Here is a 15,555-nt window from a genome sequence, read left to right on the forward strand (position 1 = left end):
TCTAAAGGGACCCATATCAAGCATTTGTTGGAAGTCCTATTTAATAATGCCATTGTCCAATCATAATTGATTGAATATCTATGATAAAGATATACTAGTTATATCTTAGATACAAATTATATTATTTACCATCACATAAACATAAGGCTAAAAAAATGCTTCTGCTGCTAATGGGGTGCATTCACGATTTGCAAGTACTGTAATGAAAAACTGTTAAAACATGCCAGAAAAAAAAAATTATGATCGTCTTTAATAATGCCTTGAGGTGATGCTCGAAATTACTCGTAATTTCAATTGGTATCAACAGCATTAACTCTGTCCAGGAAAAATTTTAAAACATGCATATACACAAAATCAAAAATAAAGATTATAATGCATCAAAATAACTTTGCTTTGTTATTAATTACCTTATGATATTTATAGTTAAGAATATTTCAATCTTGGAATTAATATTTTTTTTCTTTTTCTATTGCATTTTAGTAAAAAAAAAGACTTCCTTTCAGGGCCTCTTTTTAAAATTCTCAAGATTCTTCAGATTTGGAAAGAAAAAAAAATAATAATGTTTTAGGAAACTGTTTTTTGAGAAAAAACGAGGTTGATATTTCATCTATTTATCTAATGTTAATTGGACAAATAGTAAGTAAAGAATACAAAAATAATACATTGATTATTCAGATTTAAAATAAAAACTAAGTAATTCTAATTCATATAAAAATGATGATGTGTAATGATTACATATTTAAGCAAATTTATATCGATATCTGTTACATGCTATTATTTTAAATTGAAATACTTATTTTCAAGATTGCTCAATTACTATATATAGAGATTTTTATTCCCCACTTCACTAGAGTATATTAATGAAATCCATATGCACTAATTTCAACCCATTTTATGCATTGGTGAATTAAATTAACTTTTAAACCTAAATACAAACAGTAAAATGCCTGTAAAACTAAGAGTTTAAGAAAGATGAAAATCCTCTAACTCAAACATACCATCTCAAACTTTTGTTGAACTTAAACGTAATTTAAAACATGATTATGAAGTAAAAGTCATAAGTAATTAATATATACAACAAGAGTGAGAGAGAGAAAGTATTTTATTCAGGCAAAATGAAATTAGTAAATTACATTTACATAAGAATGCAAAAGCTTAGAAAAACAAAGAAAAAAACTCATGTAATCAGAAATATCCAACTATTATAAATAAATATGAAATAAATATCAAAATCTATAATAGGAGAGAATGTAAAATAGTAGCACAGTTAAAACTAATTAAAGAAATCAAAGGTAAAGCTTAACATATTAGAATCAAGACTTAGTTATAAATACATAGTCAAATAAATGAGTAATTTTAACTGCACATTTATGAAGAGCCTTGCAAATATAATGTAGTAAATATCATACATCTTTCATCGCATTTTCCATGAATGCCACATATCTGATACAAATAACATGGAATCAGCCGACTTAAATAGGAATTACAGAATCTCTGTTAAGAATATATGCAATCATATAGTAGTGAATAAATAAAAGCATTACTCATGTGAATTTTTGTTTCAATTTTAAAAAAGAATAAGGGAGCTGGCAATACTTACAGTATTGTCTGAAAAATAAATTAATTTGAATTATATGCATCATTTGATATAATGCAAATTAAAGAAAAATCTGAAAGATTCACTTCTGTTTCTCAATCAGTGACAAAAATCAAATGGAAATAATACAATTCGATTTAATTAAAAGGATGCACTGATAATTTGAATTACTAAATTATAAAAACTACTTTTATACTTAAGGAAATATATGTAAAATCCTTATTACATAAAAATTTAAAGTAGTTAACACTACAAATTCAATGCTAGCAAATTAATATGGCAGTGTTTTTATTTTTTTCAGCAAATATATAAATTCTCTTTCTTATATATAAATTCTTTACTTAAATTTTTTTAACCTTTACAATTCTATCTATTAACACGACAAGTCTGATTGATTCATTCCTTTTTCACAAACAACTTGCATAATTCAAATGAAAATATCAGCAGTTGCTAATTTTTGAATCCTGAAGTGTTCAATGGTTAAAGCATAATTCTGAACTCCCTTCATATATATATTAAATAAAATTCTATCCTCAGAAAGAATGCACACTTAAGAATCTATTTCATAAAAGTTAAAATCTTTATTTCTCTTTTCATCGACAAAATAATCATTTTCATTACTTCACACTTTTTCAGAGTACGAGACATTTACTGTCCCAATTAATAATATAATATTAAACAATACTTCATGCAAATCTACGTTAATTACGACAAGATATACCTTAGCTTTAAACTTAAAATTTTTTAATATTTGTAAATGTTAAATATTTTTTAATAATATTTATGTATACCAAGTTAAAAGAAATTGTGAAAATTCCAAAAGCACAATGGATAAACAAAGGAGAAATCATTTTACATGAAAGTAACATAATAAATGAAATGATGAGTAATGAGCTTCCCTCCAAACATAAATTTATGGTATAATTCTCTTCAAGAATTCGCCGACGTCCTTCATTTCCTGTAATAATTTTTTTAATTAAATTCAACATTTTTTTACATAACACAAGCAAAAAAAAAAAACATAAGAAAATATTTATACAGTCACATCACACAATACGGAAAACCTTGTTATGCTCTGATTATAATTAGAGATACTTGGAACATGCAATGTACAGGGTAATCAAGAAATAACAGGAGGTGTTAGGATACCTGTAGCGTATTATGTACTGGACGAAATATAACAAAATTTGGCCACATTACATATTATAGTATGCGGTTCCGATTTATCAAAAAAAAAAAAAAATATTAGTACCAAAAAACGCCGATGGAGGAAATCGTTTCGCTGCAAGCGCATGTGTGGAAAAAAGATACACACATGCTTTTGCTTTTTACTGCCAATGGAAACAGTAAAAAGCACCATACCAAATACCAATGAAAAACGTTTCTTATAGCAACTAACAAATTTGGCTCAAGGTGATAACCAACTTGATGTTCCAATAATTATATGCGGTACACGAGGTTTTCGACGGTGGCTCGCAGCATATCGGCATTTATTCGTCTGACATGTAACATTATTTGATCTTTTAAAGTAGGAATATCAGGAACATGTCCTTAATACACAACGCCTTTCAAGTGAACCAGAACCTCCTCGCAACCAGAAATTGCCAAGATTTAGATCAATGTCATCAGTTAATGGGTGTTATCTTATACGGATAAAATTTCAGGATCTTCGCAAAATATCTTCTACATCGTCAAGAACGGGGTATCTGTCGCGATATTGAACGTACACTGCTGGTATCCTGCTTATTAACTATCGCCTGATCCATAGCGGCAGGTGCAAATTCTTTTAACTTGTCCCTGTTTGATACATTTACGTCCTCGTCTGGTTGCATATCAAGAATTCCTGTTGTTTCAAATCTGTCAACTATTTTTCGTAAGTTAGTTATGGTTAGTTTTTAATTAAACTTAATCAAAATTTTCAAAAAATTCTGCTCAATGGGTTTCTTAAGAACCAAGAAACAAGTTCCCGCCAAATTTCATGTTCATATTTTTAGTGGTTTATGCTGCATGTTGCTCCATCAATCAGAATAAACCTTTATACATACAGAAAGATTTCAATGGGAAAATAATCGAATAATTACAAAAAGATAAAAAGCAAAAATCCTTTAGTCATAATATCTGAATTCTAAAGAATAAAAATTTTGAAAACATTTTTATTTCTTAAACAATTTTAAGTATCTAAACTAGTAAGTTTGTTGTTTAAAATAAATAAAATTTGGCAAAATTGGTCCAACAAATAATATTTTTCAAATGAATGAGGATATTTAAGAAGAAAAAAAAAAACGCTAAAGAAATCGCGATTATTGAAAACCTATAGTTTCAAGCTAAAATTTAGTAATACTAGATTTTACCAATCATCTAGAATGAATTACAATATAGTGCAGTAAAATCTCTTTAATAAGTCATTCAAGAAATTTCTCCACAACAGTATCACTGGTGGAAAATTATAACTTCAAGCAAAGCTTGGTGGCCAGGTCCTCAAGGATTTCACAGACATTTCTCCACTCAAATAAAAATCAAGAATTGTTTCTAGTATGTTGTTTGTTTCTAGTCATTGTGCACAATTTTTTTGTCTGGAAATCCCTGTTACATGCAACAATATCTAGCATAAAGATACTCGGCAGCCCTCATTTGTGGCATATTATTGATTGCATCAAGCATACAAAATGAATAGAACAAATGCCTCAAACTCTGATTTTACATCAATCTTCAGCAATAAATTCTACAAAAATTATATTTTCTGCCTGAGAGTAAATTCCAAGCAATATAAGTTGGTGTTTAAAATCTATAATTGTTAATTATGAATGATATAGTTGTTAGCTGTTAAAGATACAGCTGTTTCACTCACATGCAAGTAACAATTATAATATTTATATCTGAATCTGAGCTTTCATCTACAAAACCTAAAATGCTTTCTTATATTAAGCATTAATCCAATTTTTAAAAAATTAATTATAACAGTAACTAAACATTGATTTATTACTTATCAATTATAAAATAAACAATAAATCTAAAACTTACATCGTCACATGAAGAATGGCATAGTCCCTTGTATGTTTTAAGCTCCACGTTGCACATGAAAGTTTTCAGAAGTTCATGTGTCATCCGCCCCCACTTATACGGAACTACAGTGTCAAGATCACCATGACACTGCAAAAGAGGAACATCGATGTTTCCTTCAGCTGCCTAGAATTAAAGATAATAGCAGTTAATTAGTACAAAGATTCTTTTTTTACTAACCATCTTAATTTGATTCTGGAGATAAAAGTTTTATCGAACTTACATATGGAAACTGCTTAGAAAGAGGCAACCAGCAACTTAAAGCAATAACGCCACCCAGTTGTTTAGTGCAGCGAAGAGCTGAATAAAGAGCAAGAGCACCACCTTGGGAGAAACCACCAAGGACAATCCGATTGGAAGGAATTCCTTTCTCTTCTTCTTCTTCGATCATTTTCATCACTAGGGATTTAGAAAGAAAAACATTGTAATATCACCAGTATAAAGAGAAAAATAATCAGTTACTTTTCTGCTAATCAAAAAATAAAAGAGTTTAGATGTTGTTGAGTAGTTTTACATAGCCACAAATAAGCAATTACACTAAAATGAATGCATAAAACACTCAATATTCAATCTGAATTTTAGACAGAAAAATAGTTGGATGGGAATATGACTGCAGATCTAACTCAACATTAAAATTTCAAAAATCTAATTAGTAATATGAAAAAATCAATTTTTTATTTATTTATTAGGATACATGTAAGATCATTCCATTAAAATTATTACTAAAAATGGAATTGAAACCACTTTTTTGAAGCTTGATCAGAGATCATAAGCACATCACAATATGTATCCAACCCTAGTTGCACAAATTTTCATAAAACATAATTTTAAAAAATACACAAGTTCAATTCAATCAATTCATGCATAAATACATGTCAAATACAACACACTGATTTATTTTTGCAGTATTCTGTGCATTTTGCTTCAGATAAAGTATGTTCAATCTCAGTGTAATACAATTAACAATTAGATGATACGTAGTTCAATATGACTAAGCCATTTACTGTGTGGATGTTAACAAACTGATGTTATATTAATATTTTAAAAAAGTGAAGTTCTCCTGGCAAATAATATTCAGTGAAAAATAATCTAACTACTCAATTTTGTTACACTAGGATTTTTTTTTAAATGCAGATTCTCGGATAGCATAGATTTAAAAAACCGTAATGTAACAGAATTTTAAAGATATGTCACAAAATTCCCAGCTGAATCAAATCAGACTAATGGTCCAGGATAATATAAATACAAGATTTATATTGAAATATGCATTCATGACTAGACTATTCACAATTTAATTTGATTTCATACAAATTACATTTTCTTACACATCCTATTTGGTGAATCTTTATGCAAATGACATTACCTGTTTCATTCAATTAATTACAATAAAAATTTATTGCTTGGGAAAATAAATTTTCAAATTTTTTCTGTAGATATTTTTCAGCCAAAAACAAGCAGATGGTAGTGCTTCAAAGCTAATTCATTGTACATTTTGATAAAAAATGCAGCTTAACTTCATTACAGAATTCATTACTCAAGTTCACAGAAAATAAAATACTAATGTGATAAAATCTTTAATACCAAATTCACAGCATACAAAATTTCAAATGAAGATACCTGGCAATGCCTTTTATATAAATTGTCTACACAGAGGGAAATCTTAAAAATTTAAATAGACAAAAAATACCAAATGCTGACAAAACTTTTGTGCATGCCTTTCAAATTGTAAAATCCTTTTAGATACGAGAGATGGCTACTATGAGAAACATATTAGAATATCATGATCTGACATGGTGAAGTGTTTCTTTCTCTCATCTTAGTTAATCAAAACGGAAATTCTACATTCAACAGAATCTATAAGGTGCAATTTAATTTGATACAGCTGAAAACTGAAATTTCATAATTATTTATCGAGAAATTTCAAATAGATGCTGCCACATTTGAAATATTAAAAAATTTATGATAAATGGACAGATAAATGATAAAATTGCTGCAAACTTAAACAGAAGTTCAGTTTTGAGTATTTAATTCTATTACACTATTCTGATTAAGAAGATAATTTAATAACAATAATTTGTATTGTCTTACTCCCTCCTGTCTTTAATCTTTATTTTATTACTATGGTCTTCCAATATGCGAGACAACCATCAGCTTCAATTGTAATCTCTCAATCTGAATTTATAATACTTCAACCAATGCTACATGATGAATACAAAAAAAAAATCATTTACAATGTTTAATTGTTTGTAATCCAATTATTAATAATGCAAAGTGCAAAATATTTGAGAATAACGTTCTTAAACCAAAATATATAGAGAAATAATAATGCAAGTTTTATTCTCAATCTGAATTAACTAGATTCCTGTGCTATGCTAATTATAGAAATTTTTAGATTTCTTTCTTGAAGCAGAAAATTTTTTGGAACTTAGTATATGTGGACGTATGTTAGTATTTAAGGATGATTTAAAAATATAAAATGTACCAGTCTCAGAAGCTCGTTTTATGCCTTCTTCATCTTCAGGACCTTCAGCATCAAGGGTTTTCAAGTCAAACCATGATGGCATCCTATAGCCAGCATTAAGAGTAACAGGCATAGTAGGACTGTAATAAAAGATATAGTCTTAAAATTTTTTAATTCGCAACATTATTGAAAAGCAGCAAAAAAGTTTTAAAACATATAAAATATATAAAAATTCCCATAGAACTATTATCTTACGCTGTAGGGCAGATATACTTGACATGCGGCAACTTCAACATCTGCAAAGCAGCAGCCCAGCCATGTCTATAAAAAACAAACAAGTATGAAAAATTAGTATTCCGTATAAATTATAAAATCTACAAAATAATTATAACTAAAAGAATTAATATGACAAGGAACATATTTTTAATATCTTAATGGTACTTCCATATAAAGCCAATTACAGATAATTTATAATGTCATACATCTAAATGCAATGTTTCAGTCATAGTACTCATTACATTTTATTATAGCTTGTAATTTTTAACCCATAGCATCACTGAAAAATATGATCAAGAGAACAAAAGCAGGCAATTAAGTTTTACTAAGTAAGTGTAGATAACCATAAAATTTGTTATAGAGAAAAACCTTCAGTAAAAAGAATAATTTCTGGAACTTATTATTCTAATACTGATTTATCAAATGAGCATCATGGTGATTTCAATGTTCACTCCTTGGATTTTGATTTTAGTTGAAGGATGACATGATTTGAAATACAGCATTTAAATCTTTTATTTTAAATGTACATTAAACACTGAAATTTCTTAAAAAAAATGGCAAAACAATGGATTTCTCTTTCAAAGGCAAATTGTCTTACACTTATCTAGATTTTAATATATTCATAAGGGAAAAAATATCAATATATAATATCTAAACTGCCAGTCAGCACCACAAATTCTATAAAACTCAAAGGAGTCTTTATCAAAGCTACATCATTCAGCCCATTTTGCAGTCATATAACACTGTTAAAAATTAACTAACAATATTCTTCCACAACAATCTTTTTCTTTCATAATTTAGGTATTTCTCACTTGAAAAATAGATTTTAATATAACCCATCAAATGAAATTTTTAAATACTAACTAAATGTACTGACAAGCAAAGGGGTGGGATACTATGATTTTATAACTTGCTAGTGAATTTCTGAATTAGTTTCACCATCAGTTTTATAATTTTCTGCTACCAATCCATTGGCTTTATATTCTTTTTTTTATTCATACTGCTTTGAAAGTTAAATTTTATATAGATGAGCAACATGAATTTGTTAAGTTTAAATTACTGATGTTCATAAATTCTTTTTTATTTACAGAAAGGCCTAAAATCCATAAGGCTCATTTAAAAAAATTAATTAATTTTAAAACTTTGTTCCATTTCATTCAAATTAACCATTCATGACATTTAAATTTATAATAAATATTTATAAGCATAATACATGCATAAATATTAGTTTAACATATCAAATATATGCATAAATTTTAGTTTGAAGTTTACAGAAGTTTTGAAATTAATTTATCAAAGAAAGCCTGAGAGTAGACAGAAGGAATTTAACTTTGCTAACAAAAGTTGTTAAAAGAACTTGAAATTCTACTCCATCACTACCATTAATTACCAAAGCTACTAAAATACTTCAAATTAATTTCAGTATCACTTTAAAGGGAAAATGGCAAAGAATTCAAACTGCTTATACAAATTATGCAGAGAAATAGATAGTCTGGCATACTAAGAGAACACTTACTCAAAGAAAACAATTTATCGTCTATTAACTGCACAGACATGTTTCAGTGTTTAATTTTAACATCATTCCCCCTTTTAATGCAGACATTTTCCCCATCTTTTTATAGGTGAAAAAATTTCATAATTAAAATATAAAAGCAAATTACTTATGTTTTTGATGATCAATATAGCTTATTAACAATTTAACACAGTATGAATTCCGACACAAGTAATTGTGAAGCTTCTATGAAGACTAATTAATTTGACTTTTCATTTACTGATAACTTAAGCATTAAACCATACAAAGAAATCAAAATTCCAAAGATATAATATTTTAATTCACACCACAAAAATCATAATTGAAAATTGCAGTTTAAACAAACAATTATTTTTGATCTAACAAAATTTTAGATCTGAAATTGAATTTTTGAAATGAATTAACTATGCATTTTAACAAACAATTGAATCTTGGATAAAATATTTATTAGAAACACTAAAATTTATATTATTTCAGAAATTTATGCATTAACTTGAATTAAAAACAACTGAGGCTTTTCAACCTGCATACTTTGAAGGCAATTGTAATAAATCCATCCCATTCTGTTTGTGTTAAATATCACCTCAAAGTGTAGAATTTGTTTAATTTTAAAGGGTAGGGGATTTGTTTTCAATATTTTTATTCACATTTCAGTCTTATAAAATAAGCAAATTCACAAAATACAGCTGTATGAGTTTAAAATGGGATACAAAACAGTAGAAGCTTATAATACTAATAATACTGCATTTAGACAGGGAACAGACAAGAGATGCAGAACATATCATTGCTTTAAGAAGTTCTGCGATGGAAATAAGAGACGCAGAGACAAATGAATTTAACTAAGGTACATTACTGAGTCACAATAGCACAAGAAGTTGCAGAACATAAGACTGATTGTTTAATAATGGAACAACAAGCACCCTCCCCCAAAAAAATAACGCTTACCCAGTGAACCCCACCTAAACTGAACAAAGACTTGCTATTATGTGGTTTCCTTGGCACTTCTAAGCAAATGAAATAATTTCTGTGATTATAAAATGAAAAAATAATTCAGTAGACTGACCAAAAATATTTTGCACTGTGACAGGAGAAGAAAGAAAAATTTAAACATTTCCCAAAACCAAAGAGGCATTGAAAGAAGATTATGGTTAGAATTTGATGGCTTGGTTTGCAGGGAATTATATAGTTAATTTAAACTATTAAAACTCAAAACTACCATTAAGAAATAGAAAAAATACATCCACAAATAATCCTGTGTAAATTAATTGAATTAGTTTGTTAAATTTGACCAACTTATACATTGTGCCTTTTTTCTAACAGACTACAACTTTTTCAAACACCTTGATTGCTTTCTCAATGCATAAGTGCTTAATACGGCATGTGCATAAGCCTTCAAAATTTCATTAATACTAAATTGTTAGAAATATATTTTTCAGTAAAGTACAACTTAATTTCTTATTGGGGAATATAAGTAGATTCCAATTATTTTTATTTCATTTAAATAATGATTTCCAAAACTCTGACATAAATAACATCCCAATTATTTTTTCTCCCAACCAAAAATCTCAAACAATTTATCACTTGTTGTAGCAAAGCCTATAATAGATCCCAAATGTTAGTAATTACCCCAAAATATAAAATGTGCTGTTATTTTTCATAAGGTCATGCAGAATCTAACCTCTTTATAAAATATAAGTTTTCATTAAACAATGTATTGAATAAATTAATAATATATGTTCAGAAAATACAAGTGGCATTGATAAATAGTAACATGTCATATTAATCTAGAAGGAATAATTTCGCTTATCATAGTATGCGATTATTCCATGGGAAGTCTTTTTCCTCACATTTTTAAATTCATTTCTACGCATTTTTTTTTTTTTTCTATTTATGAAAGTAAATATTTATTATTATTTTCAATTACAATTCTTTCAAAGTTAAAAAAAAAATGCTGACACAATTATGTATGGAAAAATTTATATCTTCAAAATTAGAAATCAAATATGGAATTTAAGTATTAAATAAAGTACACTCGCACACAGAGAATCTGAAGTAAGCAGATGAAAACTTTGCATTTCCTAATACTGTTCTACAAATACAAATGCTACATATCCCCTTGCTTACCCACAACTGAAACAAAGCTTAATCATTTAAATCCCTCATTATATCATGACAATTCTAAAAATTATGTATTTCAGCTTTTAATGGATAAAATTAAAATAAAGATATTAATAACACATATCATCAAAATCTTTAAAAAGATAACATTATTTTAATCAAATATTTCATATGTACTTATACAGTTTCTACTTACCCCGTATCACCAAGACCATGGAGAAAAATGACCTGATATTAAAACAAAAATTACTTAATCAGAAATGTAATTTCTAACATTTAATAATCAGAATAAAGAAATCTAGATAATTATAAACACTTTACATTAAAAATAAACTATGTACAAATTTTTGCATACAGTCAATTTAAAATATAAAAAATTAATTGCCAAATAGATTAACACAGTATTTACTAACCATTACAATAAGTAAGAAGCATAATATACACAAAATTACATAACATCTAAGACAATATTTATAAACAAAATTCAAGATTTCTATTACAAAAAAATAATTAATATTATATGATTACTTTTCATATAATCGAAAAAGTTAATTTCATACAAATTTTTACAGATAACAGAACAGACTAAGCTTATTCTAGCACAATTTAGACAGGAAATACATAAAGAAAAATTAATTAATTTAAAAGTCAGAAATCAGCAAAATATGTTACGATATGTCATAAGTTCTACACATATTTCATCAGCACCTTCCTTCCTACAGTATTGAAGTGTACAAGAATTTTTTTTAAAAAAAATTGTACAATCAGCACGTTTTTCCCCCAAGGTAGTCTTATTTAGTCTTTGTCTTATTTAAAGAGTATAAATATGACAAAAATCAAGCTCGTACAAAATCTAATTAGCCAGTTAATATTCAGATTCCTATTTATAGGACAATTGTATTTCATGGCTAAACTAACTTCATTCTATACCATCATTTTTATACTAGACAATATAGGAGTATTAAACTCAAATGTTAGCAAAGGCAAATGAAACAAGGTTGAAAGCAGGTTACAACAAGCCTTCAATTTTTATAAAAATGCACATTTAGTTTGAAAATACAATTTAAAAAAGGGTCAGTACAATAATTTAAATATTTTCTGACATTTAGTATTTCTTCTATAATAATATTTGATCTATATAGGAAGATATCTTCACAGTAGTGATTAATTTCAAACTTGATCATGAATGCTTTGAAATTTACTTTTAATTAAATTTAATTTATTTAAGAACTTTCTAATTCACATAAAAAAGTAAAGAATGTCAATACTGAATTAAACTGGTAATTTTTTATATGTTGCAACATACACCCCAACTTTATTATCACCATTCCTAATATTTCCAAATGTACTAAGTGTATGATAAATCTTGAATCCATCATGAAATTCAGTTTTTATTTTTTTGCAGCAATACAAAAATGTTCCTGCAAAGTAATATAAGTCAAGTGCTGGCCTACAAAATTATTGATGGCGAGTCATTGCAACCAGCAAGTTCACTCCATTGGTTTAAGAAGTTAGGTATTCCTAAACAATTTTCAACTGACAGCTACCTCCTATTAGTCAGATTTTGAAGTCAAAATGTCATCATTTTGAAATTCGGTTTGATTTATTTTTGAGAAAATGCAAGAAAATCCAAAAATAATTATTAATTCTTAAAAAAAAAAAAAAAAAAAAAAATCTTACACTTTAAAAATGTTAACACACACTGGTAACATTTTCACTAATTTTTTTTATAACTCTTCCAATAAAATAAAACCCTAATTATTATCAATTTTACTTCACATTTATTTTAAACATGATATTTTTCACAAAATTTAAAAGAACATTTTTTTTTTTTTTAATTAAGCATTAAAATCACATTGAGCATTAAAAGGTTAAGCTTTACCTACCTGGACAAAAAGAGCAAAATCTTACAATAAATATTTTCAAATACTTAAATGTACCCTATCATACAACTGCATATCAAGAATAGAAAATATAGAAAAACTATAGAAAAACATAGGTGCAAAATAATAGAACCAGTCACTTCAAAATAATGATGTTTAAAATTCTACCAAAAATCAGGAGCTTCAATTTTTGTAATAATTTAAAAGTACTTTATTTCTAATTAATGTGTATTATAATTAACGAATTTACACAAGGAATTTATAATTCTTATGACTTTCACACTCGTAATTTCTGCTAAAAAATTTAATAACCTCATTCTTTATAAAAGATGTTTCATTATCATGAGTAAACTTTTAGTAACAAATTAAAACTATATGAAAATCTAAGAACTGTAACTCTAAATAATATTTTTAATTTATTACTCTATACTAGATCACAGATCATTATATAGTAACAGATTTAATATATTCATATTTTTAAAAAATTTCTAAATTAAAATTAATAACATTGATTTTAATGCTAAGAATAACATCAATCATGTATGTTTTCACATCATAAGTTATTAAATATATTCCATATTATTTTAATTATATATATATTCAGCTAGAGCTTATGGGACAAATTTTCTTTACTTCAAAATGAATATCTTTTTATGATTGTTTTGGCAATTTACTTTGGAAAAGTGCAATCAAGGCAACTATCAATTTAAAGAAAAGTTTTAAGAAATATAATAACAGTGCAAATATTTTGATAATCTGACCAATAAAGAATTTTAATTTCAAAAGTTTTATCTGTTCAAAAAAAGTTCTTAATATTCTGTTATAAACCTGAACATTTTAAATCCTAATATATTTTATTATATGACTGGTTTCTTATGTAGATTTTAATCTTCAAAATCTAAGAAATTTTCAAATTATTGTTCAATTTATTTTTTAATTATAATTTCTTACGAAACATCTAAATTATTTCTAAAAAAGCACTAAATTCCAAGTTAGTCAGCTTTGAAAAAAAAGGTAAAAACAACCTTTTCTTTCAAATCTCATGTAGTTATATCATTACAATCACAATCTAGAATTAAGCTATCATAACAGAACCTATAAATATATATTATTCTGAAAAGGATTTTAAAATATTTAGCAGCTTTAAATTTCTGTATAGCAGAATACTTGATTAAATGCTAATATATCAGTTTTAATATGTTAATGATACAAAAAAAAATAATTCTGCTTTAATAAGCATATTTTATATCAGCTATGGAAAATTTATACCTTCAATTTCTTATCTATTTACTAAAGCTTGAAGTTAAAAATTTTAAGACTTGAGCTTGAATTTAGAACACATGAAATAAACATGTGAGAAAGTTAAATGATATTTGAGGATTCAAGTATAAGATGCAGTCAAAATATTTCAAATAATCTTCCATTTTTTAACTCTTGAAAGAATTCCTGATTTCATTTTTTTTATTATTATTATTATCATTCTTCTTAGGTTTTAAAAAGATAAATGTATTTCAGTTCTTTGTATGATTGATAGAAAGTACCAGATTGCATCAATTAGAGAAATTTGAAAAATGTTAATTGAATCTGAAAATTTCTGCTGGACAGCAATATAAATTAAGTTATTATTAAAAAAAATTACTATTAATAATCACAAGATTAATATGCGTATGGAAAGTGCAGATGTGGAATTTGCAAGCGTCATTTCAACAAAAGCTCACAATCATAGTCAGCAGTGAAAAATATAAATGAAATAAAAATACACATTTTCTAATTCATAAAAATCGATTATAAGAGCACAAAGACTGCTGCTGGGAAATTTGTAGAAGATGATCATCCAAATTCAACAAATATGAGAATAATTAAAATAAAGAAGCTTAAGCTATTAAAAAATAACACCAAATGAAAAATCATTCTTTGACAGCAAGATTAAAAAATATTTCTTTTAATTAAAATTCTTACCGAAGCAGTATGCTTCGAAGCGGCAGAAATGACCACCGGCGACGAAGACATTCTAGACGCTTTATTTCCTATCTACAAGTAAACACAACATTTTAAATAACAGTCTGACATTGACAACTAAAGATTGCAAAATATTCAAAAATTTTAACCATCCATATAAATATAGAGAATAACTAACTGAAAATATTTTTACCTTTTCAAATTAAATTAAATTATAAGTAGAAAATATTAATTATTCAATTAAGATCGTATTAGGCAAAATGAAGTCCTGTCACATATATCACATACAAGTAGAGCTGCTACACAATGTTGCCAAATTCAGATAAAGAAACATATTTGTCGTGTGGTTCAATTGCTTCTACAATAGGCAGAAAGGCTGAACAATTGAGCTATTTTTTCAATTGATTTCTCTACGTAGTCATATGACAACGGTATTCATTTCTTAGTTCCATTTAAGAAAATAACTCTTTGTGAGTATTTTATCTGAAATGTTTGTTTTACATAAAATCTGATATGTTTTTTGATATTTCTTGAATTTGATCTTTTGTACTGATAAGAAAAATCAAATCAAATCATATCAAATTTTGATCAAATGTCGTAACTCGCTCTTTTATTTATTTAGAGTGAAATGAATTAATGTTAGAAAATGAAAGAAAAGTAAATTAAAAGA

At 26.6% G+C, this 15,555-nt stretch overlaps 1 protein-coding gene across 1 annotated transcript; it reads right to left on the bottom strand.

Annotated features, from left to right (window-relative positions):
- Nucleotides 1–1,084: 1,084 nt before the first annotated feature.
- On the bottom strand, nucleotides 1,085–15,230 carry LOC129958626 (acyl-protein thioesterase 2-like). Its single transcript, XM_056071226.1, has 8 exons — nucleotides 15,079–15,230; nucleotides 14,886–14,957; nucleotides 11,240–11,271; nucleotides 7,374–7,439; nucleotides 7,140–7,258; nucleotides 4,881–5,056; nucleotides 4,619–4,783; nucleotides 1,085–2,555 (listed from the first exon to the last, which is right to left on the bottom strand). Exons 2-8 carry the CDS (start codon nucleotides 14,934–14,936, stop codon nucleotides 2,511–2,513), a joined length of 654 nt encoding a protein of 217 aa, XP_055927201.1. The 5' UTR covers nucleotides 14,937–14,957; nucleotides 15,079–15,230; the 3' UTR covers nucleotides 1,085–2,510.
- Between the last annotated feature and the right edge of the window lie 325 nt (nucleotides 15,231–15,555).

This window comes from Argiope bruennichi, chromosome X1 (genome assembly GCF_947563725.1).
Source record: "Argiope bruennichi chromosome X1, qqArgBrue1.1, whole genome shotgun sequence".
Classification (NCBI taxonomy): domain Eukaryota; kingdom Metazoa; phylum Arthropoda; class Arachnida; order Araneae; family Araneidae; genus Argiope; species Argiope bruennichi.